We start from the raw sequence: 15,812 nt of genomic DNA, 5'->3' as shown, positions 1-15,812 counted from the left end.
AAAGGGAACCCCATGAGCCGTCCTGCTCCTCCGGCGCCTAGCGAAATCCGTGGAAACTGAAACAGGACTGTAACGCGTGCCTTGCTGAGCCTGACGAGCTCAGCTGGTACTTTAGATTCAAAGAAAAACTGCGTAGTACACTCAGGCTTCTACCGTGGACTTCCGTTAGGCCAGGAAGCCGCTGAATACAGCTTGCACCTCTCCCTAGAAATTTATATTCAACAGTAAGACGGACGATTCGGGAAACAGTGGTCTTGCAGAACCGATCTCGCAGGTAGGTGCTGTCGAAATCGCGCTGCAGATGCATTTTGGCACTCGTCTTCTCTACCTGACATTCCCACGAGTCTCTGCACCTGGAATTGTTCACCAGAGAGTAGGGCCCTCGCGACGCGAGAGGGTCTTTCTCCAACGCACACGGCCACACCGGGGACAACCGAACTATTTTCAGCACGGCTCTCGTCACTCGTCTAGATAGCCCGATGTACTGATTTTCGGATAGCCAGGGGAAGGGGTGCGACGAAGGTGCCTATTTCAATATCACGCCGCTTCTATGGGCTGGACTCACATCATTTGTTTTGCCGAATCCCTCTTCGCACCACCCCCCCCCCTTCTCCCAATCTGGAAGAGCGTGAAAGCACCAGCAGAAATCACTCAACTATCTGCGAATATTTGTTTTAGAACTAAAAGTAGGCATCTACTCGTCGACAACACGGGCAGGCTCAGGAAAGAGCAGCTCAGACACTACCCTGCGCCGAAACAACACTCTCTCCCGTGTTTCATTGCGAAGACGACAGACAAGGCGTTGGTAGCCGTCGCGGAAAGATGAAAAATATTCCAAGACGAAAAATGTCCAACTCGAAAAGCATAAAAGATAACTTGACTTTCCTGATTCCCTTTTTCATATATCTGTCGGTGCTTTCCCCACCCTGCTTCAGATGTGTCAGTGGAGCTCCAACAGCGCTCGACCAGACTGCAGAAAAAAAAGCCCTCCCTACCTCACTAGTTCATATCAACCATAGAGGCGGGAACACTGGGACAGAATCAGGCTGCGTCCTGAGTAAGGCCTAGCAGCGCACGACAAACAAGATCTCACCCCTCCTATCTCTCTAGTCCGATTCCCCGAACCGCATGCATAAAACAAAACTCGTCGGTCTTTCTTGGAGGGCACCTATGCTACATACATAGAGACCGTCCGAGATGGGATGACGTCATCGGGCAAATAGGAAACAGCGGCGAAATCGGGCCCCTCCCAGAGGAGGGGAGAGAGAGGGAGATCGCGAGCGCCCGCTACGAAAAAGAGAACAAGTCTTCTCGGCGGGAACACAAGAAAGGAAAAAAAAAGATGTAAGGGATAGCTCTTAGTTGAGCCCTAAGACAACAACAATTATGTCAGTGGATCAGAAGAACCTCTCACCGCTCAGACAGCAAGAAAGAAGTGTCCGCCAAAAGACACCATCTGGCAAACTACGCGTTGTGAAGTTCTTTGAACAGAAGAAGAAGATTATCATATCTCCTACACAAATAAAGAATACTGAAGAATAGAGAAAGTGCCGACTAGCTTCAGAAACGACGCTACTGGATCATTTCTCTCAGCTTCTCCGTCGAAAAACTTGTCTTTATCCGGTGCATCAACGCCCCTGGGCTCTCCATAAAAAGATACTAGAATATCTGCATTATGCTCTAAAGAGAAAACAGCACAAAGAAATGAGAAAAGGAAGCAAGAAGAATGAGAAAGAGTGAGTGGCTTTCAGCAGACGAAAAGAGATCGCAGAAAAAGCATTAGGTAGTTAGTCGTGCGCACATGGGCCCACGGAGAAGAGAAGATGCCACCAAACACGGCGTTTCGTGAATGCACCGGAGAGCCACGTCAAAGACCTACTGACCTCAAGTTTATCCCAACAGCTCTCTCCCTCTATCCACGGCCATCGACAATTCCTCCCTACCCTACTCAAGCGAAGTAGATGAAGAAGCAGTTACAGTTTCATTAATGACATGAGCCCGCGACCTCATTATGTCTGTCATTATGGAAAGAAGGGTGATTCCGTAGACGCATGTTAGACACACGAGGCGCTCAGTGTACATCTAGGAACGAGTGTATGTAGACTACCCGCGTATACATGGTTACAATGATCGTACCTAGCTACATACAGATACATGTATACATATATATATATAGTATGTACTCTCGCCGAAGGTAGTGCAACCACGTACAATAGGCACGTCCTACAAGAGCAACCTCTCAGGACACAAGCTTTGAGCGGGATCATCCCAGCGGAAATACAGTAGACCTCATTTCAGCAACCCTAAGCATCACCACATAGAGGGAGAAGACAAAAGCACACACGAGTACGCTTTTCTCTTCATTTTCAGAGTATATATAGCGTCCCACTACGGAAAGTGGCTCCAGAGCAGCGTAGCTGTTCTCGTGCTTAGTGTGGTCAAGCTGCAGTGCGCAGACTAACAAGGTTTTTGTTTTGAAATCTTAGTGAGTGACAGTAAGACCCTGATTTCTACCCGGTAGGCTCTTGAGAAGCAGCTCGAAGCTGAATATCATCTGTTTCTCACCCGCTTTGTAGGAAAGCTCACTGTTTTTACCCGGGAAGAGTTTAGGCAAGCACTTCACTCCTGCTTTGGTCACCCCATGCAGGCACGCGCTAACCCTTGTCTACGTATGAGCATGTAGGCAATCGCATCCGCATAATGGAAGGAGGGAGTAAGGAAAGCTCATACTTCGCATATCCATTCATGAAGGAACCTCAGATAGACAGCTTGCCGCAAACATAGAACACGTGGTGTAAATATTCGCACCATACCTGTATCCAACTCCCTCAAAGACTATGTTACAAGGAGAATCACCACGAACGTTAACCAAACAAGAAGATTACTGCAGAGAATACGTCGGCCGCCATTGAAGAGAAGAGAGTCTCTGGGATTACACAGTACCTGGTATACGTATGATTGCCATCTGGACAGGTAGTTTACATGCGCCTGCCTCCCTGGGTAAGGGCTGAAAACCTCTGGCTAAGATGACAGTGCTGAAAGGCAACAGCGACAAAGCACGAACCACTCCTTGGAACACTTTCCTCCTTGCTAAGAACTGAAGAGGTACGGAGAGACAAAAAGTACACACAACAAACTGTGCATACAAGCATAAAGGGATACATTCGTATATACACTACAGTGGGCCAGCCTGTGTGCCTTCTGTACAGAACAGTCAGTCTGGTCTCTACTTTTTTACTGCCCTCTGTCCTTCATTCCTACGGCTATCGACCAAGTTAGTGGTGAACTTGCTTCTTTCGTACAATAATCTTCCGCCCAGAGACAATATTATTCCTGCAAGTGAGCGTCTTGTTGTGATGAAGACTCATTCAGACAGAAGCGCTACCAGCAACAAGCACCAGCACTTTTTTACTTCAGACGAGTAAATTCACACAGGACTACTGGACTTGTCTGGTGAGCATGTTGCTCTTCTTGCTGACTTTCCTCCTCGTTATGCAGCTATCCATCTTCCCGTTCACGCACTTTCCAAGAGAAAAAGAGAGAAAACACAGGAGTTTGAGAAGAGCTCATGACGCAACGCAATGCTTCTCTGCGTCTTCTGCCTATCTATCCTTCTGAAACAGATTCGTGGGATAGACAGATAGACCCTTGAGAAACGAAGAGGAAGTGTACCGCAACAATAGTGATGCGAAAGTTATGAAGGCGATCTGGCTCGCCTGGAACCGGGAGCGGCCCTTTCTTCCTTGATACAAGCCCCTTAGGACGGGCCGAACTATTGCCATATCCAGATCATTCAATTTGGATAGGACGTAGTAATGTGAAGCCACCACTACGTAACATCTCCGAATAGCTTGTGCTGCCTCTGCCTCAGCGCGCCGACACATGGATGCCGGAAGCTTTTTCGACCCTTGTTTCTCTAGCAACATAAGAATATAAGACTTAGAGAACGGCTCAAAAGAGGCGCTACCAAAGGTCTTTCGTTAGTGTAGAAGAACAAGGTACGAAGAGAGGAACAGCTCTTCTCGCACGCCAGCTCAGCAAGGGGTCTTGCCTGAGCACGAGGAGGTTGATACAAGATCTAGTACATACAAAACGAACGACGCAGAGCAAGCTCCAACCATGAAGGGGAACCATGTGACCAGCGGAGACGAATGAGAGTATAAGATATGTGAAATTCATACAGGGGCGCGCATCTTCTTCTTCTTACTGTTGCTTAGAGACGGGAATCTTTGCATCACTGCGGACTACCGACGCAGTAGGCGTATCTGTTTCCAAAGCGCCGTTCTCCTTCGCCAGATCGCAGAAGAAAAATCTTGACAAAAAGACACACAACAAAGACCGGTAACTACAAAGAAGCCTGTAAAAAGAGTCCGGGGGGGGGGAAGGGGGGGGACTCCTTCTCATTTTCTTTCTGCCAGGCTACTGCTCGGCGTAGCAAAAGGAGGTTTCAGAAGCAGCTACGCGCACAGGCATTTAGTTCGATAGTATATTTTCACGAGAAAAAAAGGACTCTTCCTTCTTCGCATGCGCCTACCAGCGAGGGAATGCACACGCTTATTTGTATATATATATATACATACCTACGCACGAAACATATTCAAGCGATGCTAGACAAGACTGACCGGGGGGATACATCCCACCCAAACAAACGAATGAGACGTGACAAGATAATAGACATGACCCGAGTTTACCTCCGCAGAGAAGAGAATGAGGTGGAAGTCACGTGAGGGACGACAAGTACAGGAACTCTTGTAGGAAGAAACTTAGAACAGGACACATGACCGCTCCTGCGTCCTAGACGGACAATCCAGCCAATTCCGGCGCAACGCAGTGATACATCCCACCCCCGCAGACTGATGTAGAGACTGGAGAAAGCTTCACCATAAAGTGAATATACCGAGGACTACCTAAAGGGAGGAAGTCTACAGTTGGGGCTATCGTCTGGGTACTACGCGTGGTTCAAATTCGAACCTGGTCATGCCTATACGTGTTGTCTGGTGGTGTATAGATCTATCCATGCACACCGTTATTGAGGGACTCGTATGCATACATAACTACACGAATGTGGCGATACACAACTCCTAGAGATGATACACGCTAGAAGACACATGCAGGGTAACAGAAAAAGAAACACACACATTTGCATGGACTATCAAGATGAGGCGTATATATGTATGTATGTGTACATAAGGAGGAGAGACAACCGAAGAGGACGGTCCGGGTTGTTACCTGGCAGCATCTCCATCAGCGATATTAGTCTGATGTTCAACAATCTCAATAACTAAACTCTGGTCTCTTGACATATCCATGAAAACTTCCTGATTATCTGGAACTTGGCGCAGAGCGCTGAAAGGACGGAGAAGAGAACGAGAGAGATTTGAGAAAGCACACACTGCTTGAAAAGAACGGACACCTCACAGGGCCCACTTCAGGAAAAAAGAGAAGCTCCGTGTAGCGACACCTGGCGTGTATGACACCAAGCAACACGTTCACCTCAAAAGTACGAGAGAATCGACATACACCACTCCGGTCCAGATTCCCGGCACAACTAGAATTAATAATCTTAGCACATTATTGACTACACCGCATATGCAGTGAATTCATAGTGCGTATAATGTCCGGTAAAAGTCAACCTTCGGCAGGTTTGAACGGCACGTGGCCCCCTATCGCATGTGTCCCGGGCCATGCGAACCTCTGAACTCTTGAGCTGCAGTCTGGGAGTCCGTAGATGAATAGACCTATCCATTCACCGCGGCCGCAGAGGATTGTCCAGGTGTTAGCTAGCGACAAAAGAAATGTACCAGGATGTTCCTTCTTTGACTCTCAGCAGAAGAAAAGCGATGACAGGCGCAAGCAGCCACAACTATAGGTGTTGCCTTTGTCTTCTTTGTGTCGATGAATTATCGCGGCTAGTGCCATGTGTATGCGAAACACTTCAGCAATACGTACCTAACGTCTTTAAAGGTATCTGGAAGTTGAACTGTCATAGCACCCCCGAAAAGAGAAATGGGTATCCAGTGAGTTCTGTCACTCTTCGTTGTTGGCAGCATGGTGAAAGTGAATTGTGAGGAGACTGAAAAAGAGCAAGAGGTTGACAGGGGTTTTAGACGTGATGAAGATTGGCAGAGACAAAGAGACACGACGCACGAGAGAGAAATTCTTTTCTTCTTTAGATGCACAGCGGAAGCCGACAGGGGAAGTGTGTTCCTGAAAAGAGGACGCTTCGCCGGGAAGTAACGGTTCAAGGACGTATCTATACAGTCACCCTCATGGAGCCAGTTGAGTAAACTAGGAGCAGCAAAGGAAGAAGGAAAAGGAAAATAAAGTGCGGTCCGGATCCGATCCTTCAAGGGCAGGCCTGTGACCGGGCACTATCACCTTACTCCGAAGAAGACGGGCAAGTAAAGGCGTGCAAAACGTGAAGAGACTTGAGTGTGTAGTAAAAGAGGGAAGTCGAGCCCGCCCGAGTCTCCCTATGGTGAACGGCGGAAGAAGTAAACAAAGAGGGGCCTCGAGTTGCGAGGGTCCAACAGAAATGAAAGTATCATCCAAGAACGCTAGGGAGAAACGGTGGAAGTAGGAAAAAAGGCAGATTCGAACCTTCACTGGGAAAGGAATCTTTGCTTCACTCTCATTCCGAGATACCGGGAGAATGTTAGGGCTCCCACCCACCACCCACCAGCCGCCCCTGTGAGATGAATGACTCCGTAGAAACTCGAGAGACGCTGGTGGACAGATACACAAAGTGACAGATACGAAAAGCTACTTGACAGAGAAGCAAGGCTGCTTTACCCCGAAGTTTCTCTTCTGCTTCTGCAGACGGATACCGGGAAACAGATTCGGTCTACAGATGCTGAACAAGGAGTAGTTCGCATTTGTGGAGGAAGGACTAAGCAGAAGCAAGTAGTTTCTCGGAAGAGAGTTCAAGTTTCTCTTTTCGCTGAAGGCGGGGAAGAGCAATGGGAACATTCGGTTGCCTGGATGATTTTATCGGTAAACGAAATCGAACAAGTCCATGAAAGGAGGAAGTGTGTTTGCGTCCGCGGGTGTATAAGTGCGCCTCTCTCACTACCAGAGGTAATCTGTTGAACTTATTGTTCGTAACACTTGTGGTATGTGTCTGTCTCCCTCGGGTGTGCCATGCTGTACGCGTGTGTCTGTAGGTTCTGGGCTTGAACCCTTCTGTTTAAGACGACCATGTTTATCAGGAGACGGGCAAGAGCTGCAGCACGCGTGGCGGCAGAGTCGACGCGGGGTTGGAGGCTTACGATGTGATATCAACCACTCAGCTCTCGCTCTCAACAAGATCCAATTGCCAGCCGGGATGAAGAGAAGCCACGAAAGAGACAGTCGGCTTCAAACGAAGAGCGAGGAAGATGGTCCGAAGACATGTAGAGGCCAGGAGGAACCTGCAGAGTCGGAGGCGTGCACACCCGGTAATACACCGCTTGTTTACTGCACTGACCAACCAATTCCCACTAGGTACGAGGATTTTTCGCATGAAAAGGCCAGGTGATGCAGCATCAACGGTGTCAGGTATTTGCTGTCCTCAGTTCTCTCAGTATACGTGGTGTTGGGCTTCTGCATATTTTATTAGAGAAGGGAAGACAGGAAGAAGAGAAAGAATACGTGGGCATACCGAAAAGTTCTTCCGTGTAGTCATACGCTAAACTAGGACTCACGTCGACGGGTTTCACATGGGCCTTTTGAAAGAGATGGTTACATCCAGGAGAAAAGCGTCCGTAGGCTTTTCGAAATGTCTTTGAAATTACATTTCCCTATCCTCTGTCTCCTTGCTGCTTCCCTTGCCAGGTGACCGCGAACAGTAGAGGAGGACGTGCGCTTGCATATACAGGCTACGTTCTTTCTCCCCTGTCCAACTTTAGAAGCTGTCTCGTTATAGATGGTTATGCTTTGCACTTCGCAGGCAGCTGTTATTTTGTGACCGAAAAGCCAGGAAAGCGAGTGAGAGAGAGGACAGTGGGGAGAGGGCAGGATAGTGAGTGTATCGGGGCCTGCTAATACCTAGGTATTCCTGTTTGTTTCTTTTTGATTTTGTTTTCGTTTCGTCTCTCTCTTTCGGTACAGCCCCTACAGGCACCTGGGCTCCCTAGGAAGTGCAGGGTACTTTATAGAGAGATGCTGTTACACTCTCACATTTTCTTCGTTCACTAGCAATCCCTTCAGCTTCCCCGCCCATTAGTGATACTGCGTCACATATGGGAAAGCATTCACCCCACTCTAGCTGAGACACGAAGTTGTAGCAGTAGTGGGGGTTTCTCGTAGCAGGAGCAGCAGCTGCGGGTCGGTTCTACTTTGGATCAGCCGGAGAAAGAAGGTACAAGTAACAGTACACGGCCCTGCGGCTTGTACTCGGTCGCCTATATAAGGACGATCAACGAACAACAGTAGGGCAGAATTATCAATGTCTCGTCTCCCCAGGATTGTGAGAGACGTCGCGAGGAATATATCCTAGCATGACAGGATCAGCCGGAAGCCTGGGCAGCACTAGCTGCAAGAGGTATTCACACGCGTAGCCGGAGTGCGCGCACGCAACATCAAAAACTTCGAAGCACACCAAACGTCTACTAGTCCACGTACGAAAAGGAGGTCCCCGTGCTGGAGGAAGTTTTTGTGAACCACTCCTAGCAACCTTCCATCTTTGCTCTTACGCGGGAGTGAGCTTATGACTAGTGAGTGGGAAGTCACAAGCTACTGGGGGCACGATGCTGTTGCCGAGTGAGAGAAGCTTCGGTAGCGCAAACCCCAACGCGGGCGGGGGTAGAGGACCACTCCATTGACATCGGGCCAAGGCAAGCGACAGACAACGGCGCTGTAGAGACCTCTTGAGGTAGTTGGAATGTAGTGATCAAATAAACCAGACAGCACGGAACAACAGATACAACGGACAGAGCTGACGAGGGAGACACGTCCCTTTTTGATTGAGAGGACTTCGGCGGAGCAGCAGGCAGTCTAAGGACGGGGGTCTCCAGAGCACAGTTTGCATTCGATCACCTGAATTCCTTGCTGACACGGCGTGAGAGCGGTGAGATGCAGAAAGCTTCATTTTCTGTACGAGGTACAGGAGGAGGATGCATGGGATCGACTTCTAAGACCAACCGAAACCAACCAAGAACTGGCTAACCGAACCCCCCTCCGGAGCCGTGAGGCCTAAAGCCCATGCCAAAGCGGCGCTGATAAGGCGACGTCGTGAAACGAGTTTTCATTTGTTGCCGCGCAGAAAGCCTCCAGCGACTCACTGCACTCGGGAAGGCCCTAGGGGTGTGCGCCAGCGTCCTCGAAACTCGATTTTTATTTTAGCCGTGCAAAATTCCTGCAAACGCACACCGCACTGTCTGTAGCTGGGGGTACACTGGGTGTCTCCAGGGACCACTGACACGTTAAAGTTGCCCATTGCCAGAGCCAAAGATTGTTCGTCTGCAGACAAGCTCCCTCTCCAGTTCCCCTCTCTTGAAGTGCACCTACGGAGTGAGCTCTGCGCCGTTCTTCTACTCCTTACAGGGCCCCACAGATCACCCAGCAACCCGCGACAGTTTTTCCGGTGTCCGCCACATCAGAAACGGATCTCGGCAGTAACTGTGCAACACTTGTGTTTGAGCTCACTTTGGCAACGGGCACCTACTGAATCATCCTGTTTTACTGCAGGTGACGTCGCAATGGAGATGTTTCCCGTTATTTGCCGGATCACAGCGCTTATCGGTGTTGCCCTCCTCTGCCTTCCCGCTTCCCCCAGGTACTTCGCCGTCCGAGGCGAGGCAACAGAGTCTCTTCAACTGAATAAAAGAGCTGTCGCCGCTCCGGGGGACACGGGCATTAAAACATGTACTCAGGACCCTGTAAGCCTCTCCCTGGAAGGAGACAAAGGAAGTTTTCAGTTTAAATGTGGGCCAGGATTGAAACTCTACCCGGTCGAGAAAGCAGACAGCCCTGGAAAAAGCCTCACTGACGAAGAGCGAAAACAGGTCTACCTGTTCAGCGCCACCGAACGAGGGCACAAATGTGGCGACAGCGGTTCAACACTCGATGCGCTTGTTCCTGGATCTACACTCGAGGTGGTCACTGAGGCAGGAAAGCGCGCGGCTCAACAGCAGCTGGTCGGCGAGTCTCAGTTCAGACTTAGTCTCGTTGCACCAGTAGAGAACGACCAGCGCTTCTGCTACATCTGTACTGACCCTCAAACTGAGAATCATAGTGGCCGAGCGGCAAACTGCACCATAGATGTGAAAGTGCCTAAAAAGAAAGAGCCAGAGAAGCCAACAGGACCACAGCTCCCGACGGATCCGGAGACAGATGGGCAGGGAGATCACCCGCCCGAATCCGGCGCCATTTCGCCCCCAGTATTCCGCTGGCTGACACTTGGTGTAGCAGCATGTGCGCTTGGGCTGATGCCTCTTCTGTAGACCGATGCTTATTTTCGGAGACGGTGGTCGGCTGCGTTCTTCTAGGGTACCGCTCCGATTTCACCGTGGAGCGGTGCATGGCTGCGGGACGGCGCGACATCTTGCGCCTGGCTAGCTCCTCGCAGCGAAAAAGTAGAGAACCGCGCTCCTGCTCCGAAGGGACGGGGCCTCGCGCTTGTGACTTTGGATGCCCGTACTGTGCCCTTGCCGTGGCGTCCCTGCTCTGGTCTCCCAGGTGGAGACTGCAGTCTCTGCGAAGGCCGTAACGAACTGCCGGAGCGCAGCGCATTTTCTGGAGTGGGGTGAAGCTGAGAGATCCGCGGATTCTTAACGTGTCTTGTGCAACACCTCCGGAAGACGGGGGCCAGCAGGAAAACGTAACTGGGCGTGAACTACCCATGGTTCAAAGATCCCGAAAACTACTCGCTACCAGGATCCCCTGTCCAAATATCAGGGAACGACCTTCTTGAGAGGTGCCAATGCCGCCTGGCTGGACACGGGTGAGCAGAACCTTCGACGAGGATGTCAGCCGCGGACTCCAGTGGGCTGGACAAGTGCCATTGGGCGTGCGCCCACGGAAGCCATACGAGATGGCCAAGCGCCAGTTCATGAACTGGCGCTTGGCCATCTTTGGACTTGACTGGAAAGCGAGCTCTGTGAAATACATCAGAACTACGGAGAACTAGTTGACATTCCTCGGCTGCAAGATCGAGAACTCCAGGGGCATGGGCTGGCGAGGACGCATCGATTGCAGGCGTAGGAGTGATGTGGTGCTGGCAGTGAGCGGCGAAGCCGCTCGGTATGGTTTCCCGGGCTGCCTGATGAGACGCCAACCTTTGCCGTGTGCTGACGGGGGGTCACCTCGGTAGTGTGCCCGGGAGCGCTCTGTGGTACGGAAAGCTCCTGGTTTTACAGCAGCGAGGAGTGCGGCAAGTAACCTAACCGTGCGACCCAAGTGATGACAGCAACTGTTACACGCGACACCTCCAAGCCCCCGTGCGCGGCAGTGTTGCGCCGCACTTTGACAGAAACACGCGTCCCGGCAGTTCAACGCAATGCCGCCGGTAAAAGTCACAGTCCCTCTCGGAGAGACCAGAGTATGCACGGCAGGGCAGAGAGGTAATCGCGCCGGGAACTCTGAAGCAGTGCGACGTCGCTCCTCTCATGGAAGCAACACTGCGCGTGCCTTCGCTCCGGCCAACCCCCAGCACATTTGGCTAGTAGCAATGGGCGGCCAGCGTGGGGTGTAGGCCGCCTTCTTTCAGTAGCAGCCCAGCAATGGTCTCGACTGTGTATCCGAATCCAGGTCTCCTGTACGGAGCGCCGTTTGTGGCCTCCTCCGCACACTCGACCAAGCCGCGAGTACAGCGTTGCATCTTGACTCGGTAGTTGAAGCGCCGCAGGCTCTACGCTCTCTTCTACCGGGAACAGTGTCGGAAGGAGGCAAAGGAGCGCCGTTGCCTCGAAGCAAGACAGTGTTGTCCGCACCACCAACCCAGCTGCACATGCTGCTGCACTATGTATTTCCAGCAGGACGTTGGGCCCAGAAAAGATTCAGAATCCGAAGGCTCACCCGCCGGCGGCTCTGCTGCCTCTTTTTTGGGACCGTTACTTGTATGGTGCAGCCTGCTGTTACGCCACCGATGCCTTTCGCTACGGGCTCGGTGAAGGTGCAGCAAAGTTCTGTATCCTTGTCGCGGGCGTAGTGAATTCAAGTCGGAACTCCCGCACAGCAGATGCCTGTTGAGCTGCCTTGGTTGCCTTTTTCGCCAGCCCAACTGTGGCTTCGGGCACAAGGGTACCGGGCATCTTACCGCCGCCGCTACACGTCCGAGGTTCTGGTGGATATGTACTTGTGGACCCCTGAACTTTGTTCGGCCGCTCCTCAGTGGTTTCTCTAGCGTCCACGTTCTTCCACTGGATACAGCTTCGAACCTTTTGCGCAGTTGAACTGAACACTGCCTCTCTCACCGTCCACTCTGAAACTTGAAGTTTTGCATTTTAATGAAGACATTCTCTGTAGTGGGCACTACTTTGCTGTCAAGCTGAATATGTGGCAGACGAGGACGGCCTTGAAGAGGGCAATGAGTCGGCGAGAAGCAGGCAACATCTCCATTGTGGTCACGACGGGAGTAAACCAAGGTGGCTTAGTAAAGTTTTGTACTAAAGGTGAAGGGAAGGTGGGTCAGTAAAAAGTGCGCACAATTGCTGTCAGAATCTCCCTTGGGATGGTGCGTGCTAGGGACGTTGGAGCGGAGAACCGGGGCACTCAACAAAAGAGCGAGGGTTGCACTCCCGCTCAAAGAAGAACTTCAGGAGAGGATAACAAGCAGACTGCGGCCAGAGGAGTTCTCTCGGCTTCACGGCAGTTGCGATGACGAGGTGCTGGGTTGCCTCAAAGGCTTCAGTGTGCTGCTCCGTGAACCCACGCTGCGCCGCTGCAGGACCCCTGCGTGTTGACGAAGAAGACATATTTTCCTGACGTTGGCCGTTTAGTGCGAAAAGGTCGCTGCCACTGGAATATTGGAAGCGATCGTGACACCCATGGGGATTGCCAAAGAAGCGAGACAGCCACTGTTTGTTAAGGAAGAATCGTACTAGACTGCGCACCCACTCCGACGCAGTGTAGGTGAGACAGCTATAGAATTTGGATACGTTCGTGCAATGAAGACCTCGAGGTCCGAATTTCTCGAGAACGAAATTTTACGCAGCCAGTGTCGCCAAGAGCATGGACCGTTGCGGGCGCTTAGGGAGAGAAACCGGCATTCACTGTTGGGCACAAAAAACGGCATCCGCACTCAGGACGCGGCGCTGGGACAACAGAAGCAGGGTACTAGTACGCTGTTTTTCTAAGGCCTTAATGTGGTATTGAAATCTCTATACAGTCACTATTCCGCGTGCTCCTCTTTCGTCTTCGGAGTCCCCGGATCATCTGTTCGGAAGACAACATCCACGTTCTCGCCAATGAATACACATGCATCTCGATACACATCTCGACAGATATAGAAAGGTCAAAGACAAAACGGATACAGAGAACGTAACCCACCTATGCATGCATAAAGGATTCCCTAAGATACACGATCTGGAAGTGGCAGTGCCCCAAGACGGTTTGTGCCGTGTGATTGCGTTCAGTCGCGCCAGCAGTCGGTAAAATGTTACGGTCTTCGACGTGAGCGGAGGGGCTGCCGGACTCTAGCGTTTTTGTACGCTGGGGGACCCTATCAGGTCGGACGCGGGGGGCTTCATTTCGCAGAGATCTGGATACTGCTCTATAGAAGAAGCATTAATGCCGACAAGCATCCCGCCACACTTGACGCAAGCCAAAGGGACGCTGAGGGCGAATAAAAGCCAGACTCTTCTGGCGGGGTCACCTCCTCGCCTGGCTCCTGGGGGGGCTCCTGCGGCTTCGGCTTTTCTTTTTGGGGCACCGTTGCATATATGGTGCACCCAGCAGTCCGACCAAGAGAACCCGCCTCACCAGGAGTGACGCAAGTGTAGCAGAGGTGCTTTTCGTCATCGGGGGCGTCACCGAGAGTGAGTTTGAACACTGTCTGGCTGGCCTGCTCCCCTAGACCCACTCTCGCTCGTCCGTCGTGGACCACGGTGAGCGCGGAGTTGGGAACGAGCTCAGAGAGATTTCCTGTCGTGGCGCCACACGTTGGACCTGATTTGTCTCCGGCAGCGAACTCGTATACTTTCTTCAGGTGGGCCGCCTGGAGGTCCGTTTCGCCAGTATCCTTTTCAACTGGGTGGAGTTTCGAACCTTGTGCGCACTTGAACTGAAACACCCTTTTGTCCCGGGTCACCTCCAGGACGACAGATCCACTCCTGCATTCATCAGTTTCGATACTTTCTTCTGGGCCAGCCACCCCGTCTACTAGCCGGATCTTCTTCGGTTTCTCGCCTCGAACGAGACAGTGCTTGGCAGCGAAGAAGCAGAAGAAGGCGGTGCTGACAATGATCCACCGATCAACAAGAAAGATCTTCATTTCGCCTACCAATTGTGGTAAAACGAGTGGTTCCGTAGAATATTATCACCGAAATGATAGCAGCAGGACTGCCGCACGGTCGCTATCGAGATCTGTGTTGACGTAATGCACAATAGGAAGAGCGTTCTGAGCAGCTGCGTGAACTGTGGGGCCCTAAAGAAAAAACGTCGTAATGATCACTTGTTTTGTAAGCGGCCCCCGCGAGAGGAGAACAGGAGAGAACAAGCAGACTGCCGCTTGTTGAGCATCCTTCGCTTCGTGGCAGTGTGCGGGACAAAATAATTCCCAAGTCTCACACAGTTCGGTGTGCCGCTGTCTGGAAACGATGCAGGGGGACCCTGCAGGACTGCTCCGTGCTGACAGAAAAAAAAATTCTTCTTCGTCAGCTCAGCGGTTTTACCAGGCCCAGAACATTGCCACGGAAGAGCCCGACGCTATCATTGCAACTCTGAGGCCCCACCGGCCTCGCAGATAGCCTTTTTCTTGCAAAAGATTTTTGTGGGCTATGTGGCCTCTACTAGCCGTCGACTGGGTGAGGACACTGAAGAACTTACCCGTGGTGCGGCAGTGACAACTGGGTGTCGTTGAGGCTTGTTACCATGTGGGCGGCAACGCCAGCCGTGAGACCTTCCCGACGGTGTGCCGGACTGAAGCGGACCTTGACCAAATACGACTTCATCCACAGATGCGTGGGGGTCCAGACAGTACTTGTTTCGTGCACAAGAGAAGCGTCCGTGCTCGGTTACAGTTGTAGCTGCCAACAGTCTCTTATTCGCTTTCCTCCGATTACGCTGAAGCTACACTTGTGCTTCCAGTGAGCCCTGAACCCGACTAGAAATGCTGAACACAAAGTCCTCCCTGTGTCAAGTGTATTTCAACTCATCCCCGCACCCTCGCTCAAGACAAGAGCAGGACTCGGGCTGTGAGTACAGTTGGGTTTATCGTCCAAGATCTCTCAGGAAGAACGTCCAAGCAATGATCGAGTACTCTGGTCCATTAAGATCTGCTCCTAGACTCATCGAGCTTGCTTCTGCTCACCGGGTTGCTCCCGGCAAATCATGCATTATAGACAAGAGAAAGAATTTATTCTGGGTTTGAATTCGTCCTCGTGTCACTCGTGCAGCAAGCGACTGCAGGGGTCGCATGCGACGCAAAAGCAGAAGGTATAGCACTATCGGTGTTCTTGATGGTGCGTTTGTGTGGGAGTCCACACGTAGCAAACAACCGGAGACCGATCCTTTTGTTCCTTCATCTCTGAGGGGCCGTTACCCACCACTCCTTGACGGTTTTCTCTGGTGAAAACAAAGACGCCCGGCGAGAAGCTGGCGCAGAAGAAATAAGGCAGATCGTACAGCCAAGTGCTCCGACTCCGCTGCACCCCGTCTTCTCCCAGGTGATGAAA

The 15,812-nt window shown here is 51.5% G+C and overlaps 2 protein-coding genes across 2 annotated transcripts; one reads left to right on the top strand and one right to left on the bottom strand.

Annotated features, from left to right (window-relative positions):
- Positions 1-1,558: 1,558 nt before the first annotated feature.
- Positions 1,559-6,611, bottom strand: CSUI_000799 (ran-interacting mog1 protein; the record flags this gene model as incomplete). The annotated part of the gene is made up of 5 exons (XM_068061006.1): positions 5,950-6,611; positions 5,230-5,346; positions 4,208-4,312; positions 2,944-3,035; positions 1,559-1,680 (listed from the first exon to the last, which is right to left on the bottom strand). Coding segments are annotated over exons 1-5 (537 nt in total), but the record flags the coding sequence as incomplete, so codon positions are not given.
- Positions 6,612-6,751: 140 nt separating this feature from the next.
- On the top strand, positions 6,752-7,732 carry CSUI_000798 (uncharacterized protein). The gene is made up of 2 exons (XM_068061005.1): positions 6,752-6,993; positions 7,164-7,732. Exons 1-2 carry the CDS (start codon positions 6,960-6,962, stop codon positions 7,514-7,516), a joined length of 387 nt encoding a protein of 128 aa, XP_067927011.1. The 5' UTR covers positions 6,752-6,959; the 3' UTR covers positions 7,517-7,732.
- The last annotated feature ends 8,080 nt before the right edge of the window (positions 7,733-15,812 follow it).

Source organism: Cystoisospora suis (assembly GCF_002600585.1).
Source record: "Cystoisospora suis strain Wien I chromosome Unknown contig_308, whole genome shotgun sequence".
NCBI lineage: Eukaryota > Apicomplexa > Conoidasida > Eucoccidiorida > Sarcocystidae > Cystoisospora > Cystoisospora suis.
The sequence above is the reverse complement of the archived record's forward strand: the minus strand, read 5'-3'. Positions and strand labels throughout refer to the sequence as shown.

Excerpts from the sequence above, each read along its gene's own strand:
- CSUI_000798 (XM_068061005.1), top strand. The coding sequence starts at position 6,960 with ATGGGAACATTCGGTTGCCTGGATGATTTTATCG. Across the intron at positions 6,994-7,163 it reads TTGCCTGGATGATTTTATCG|GTTCTGGGCTTGAACCCTTC; the intron begins GTAAACGAAATC and ends GTGTGTCTGTAG.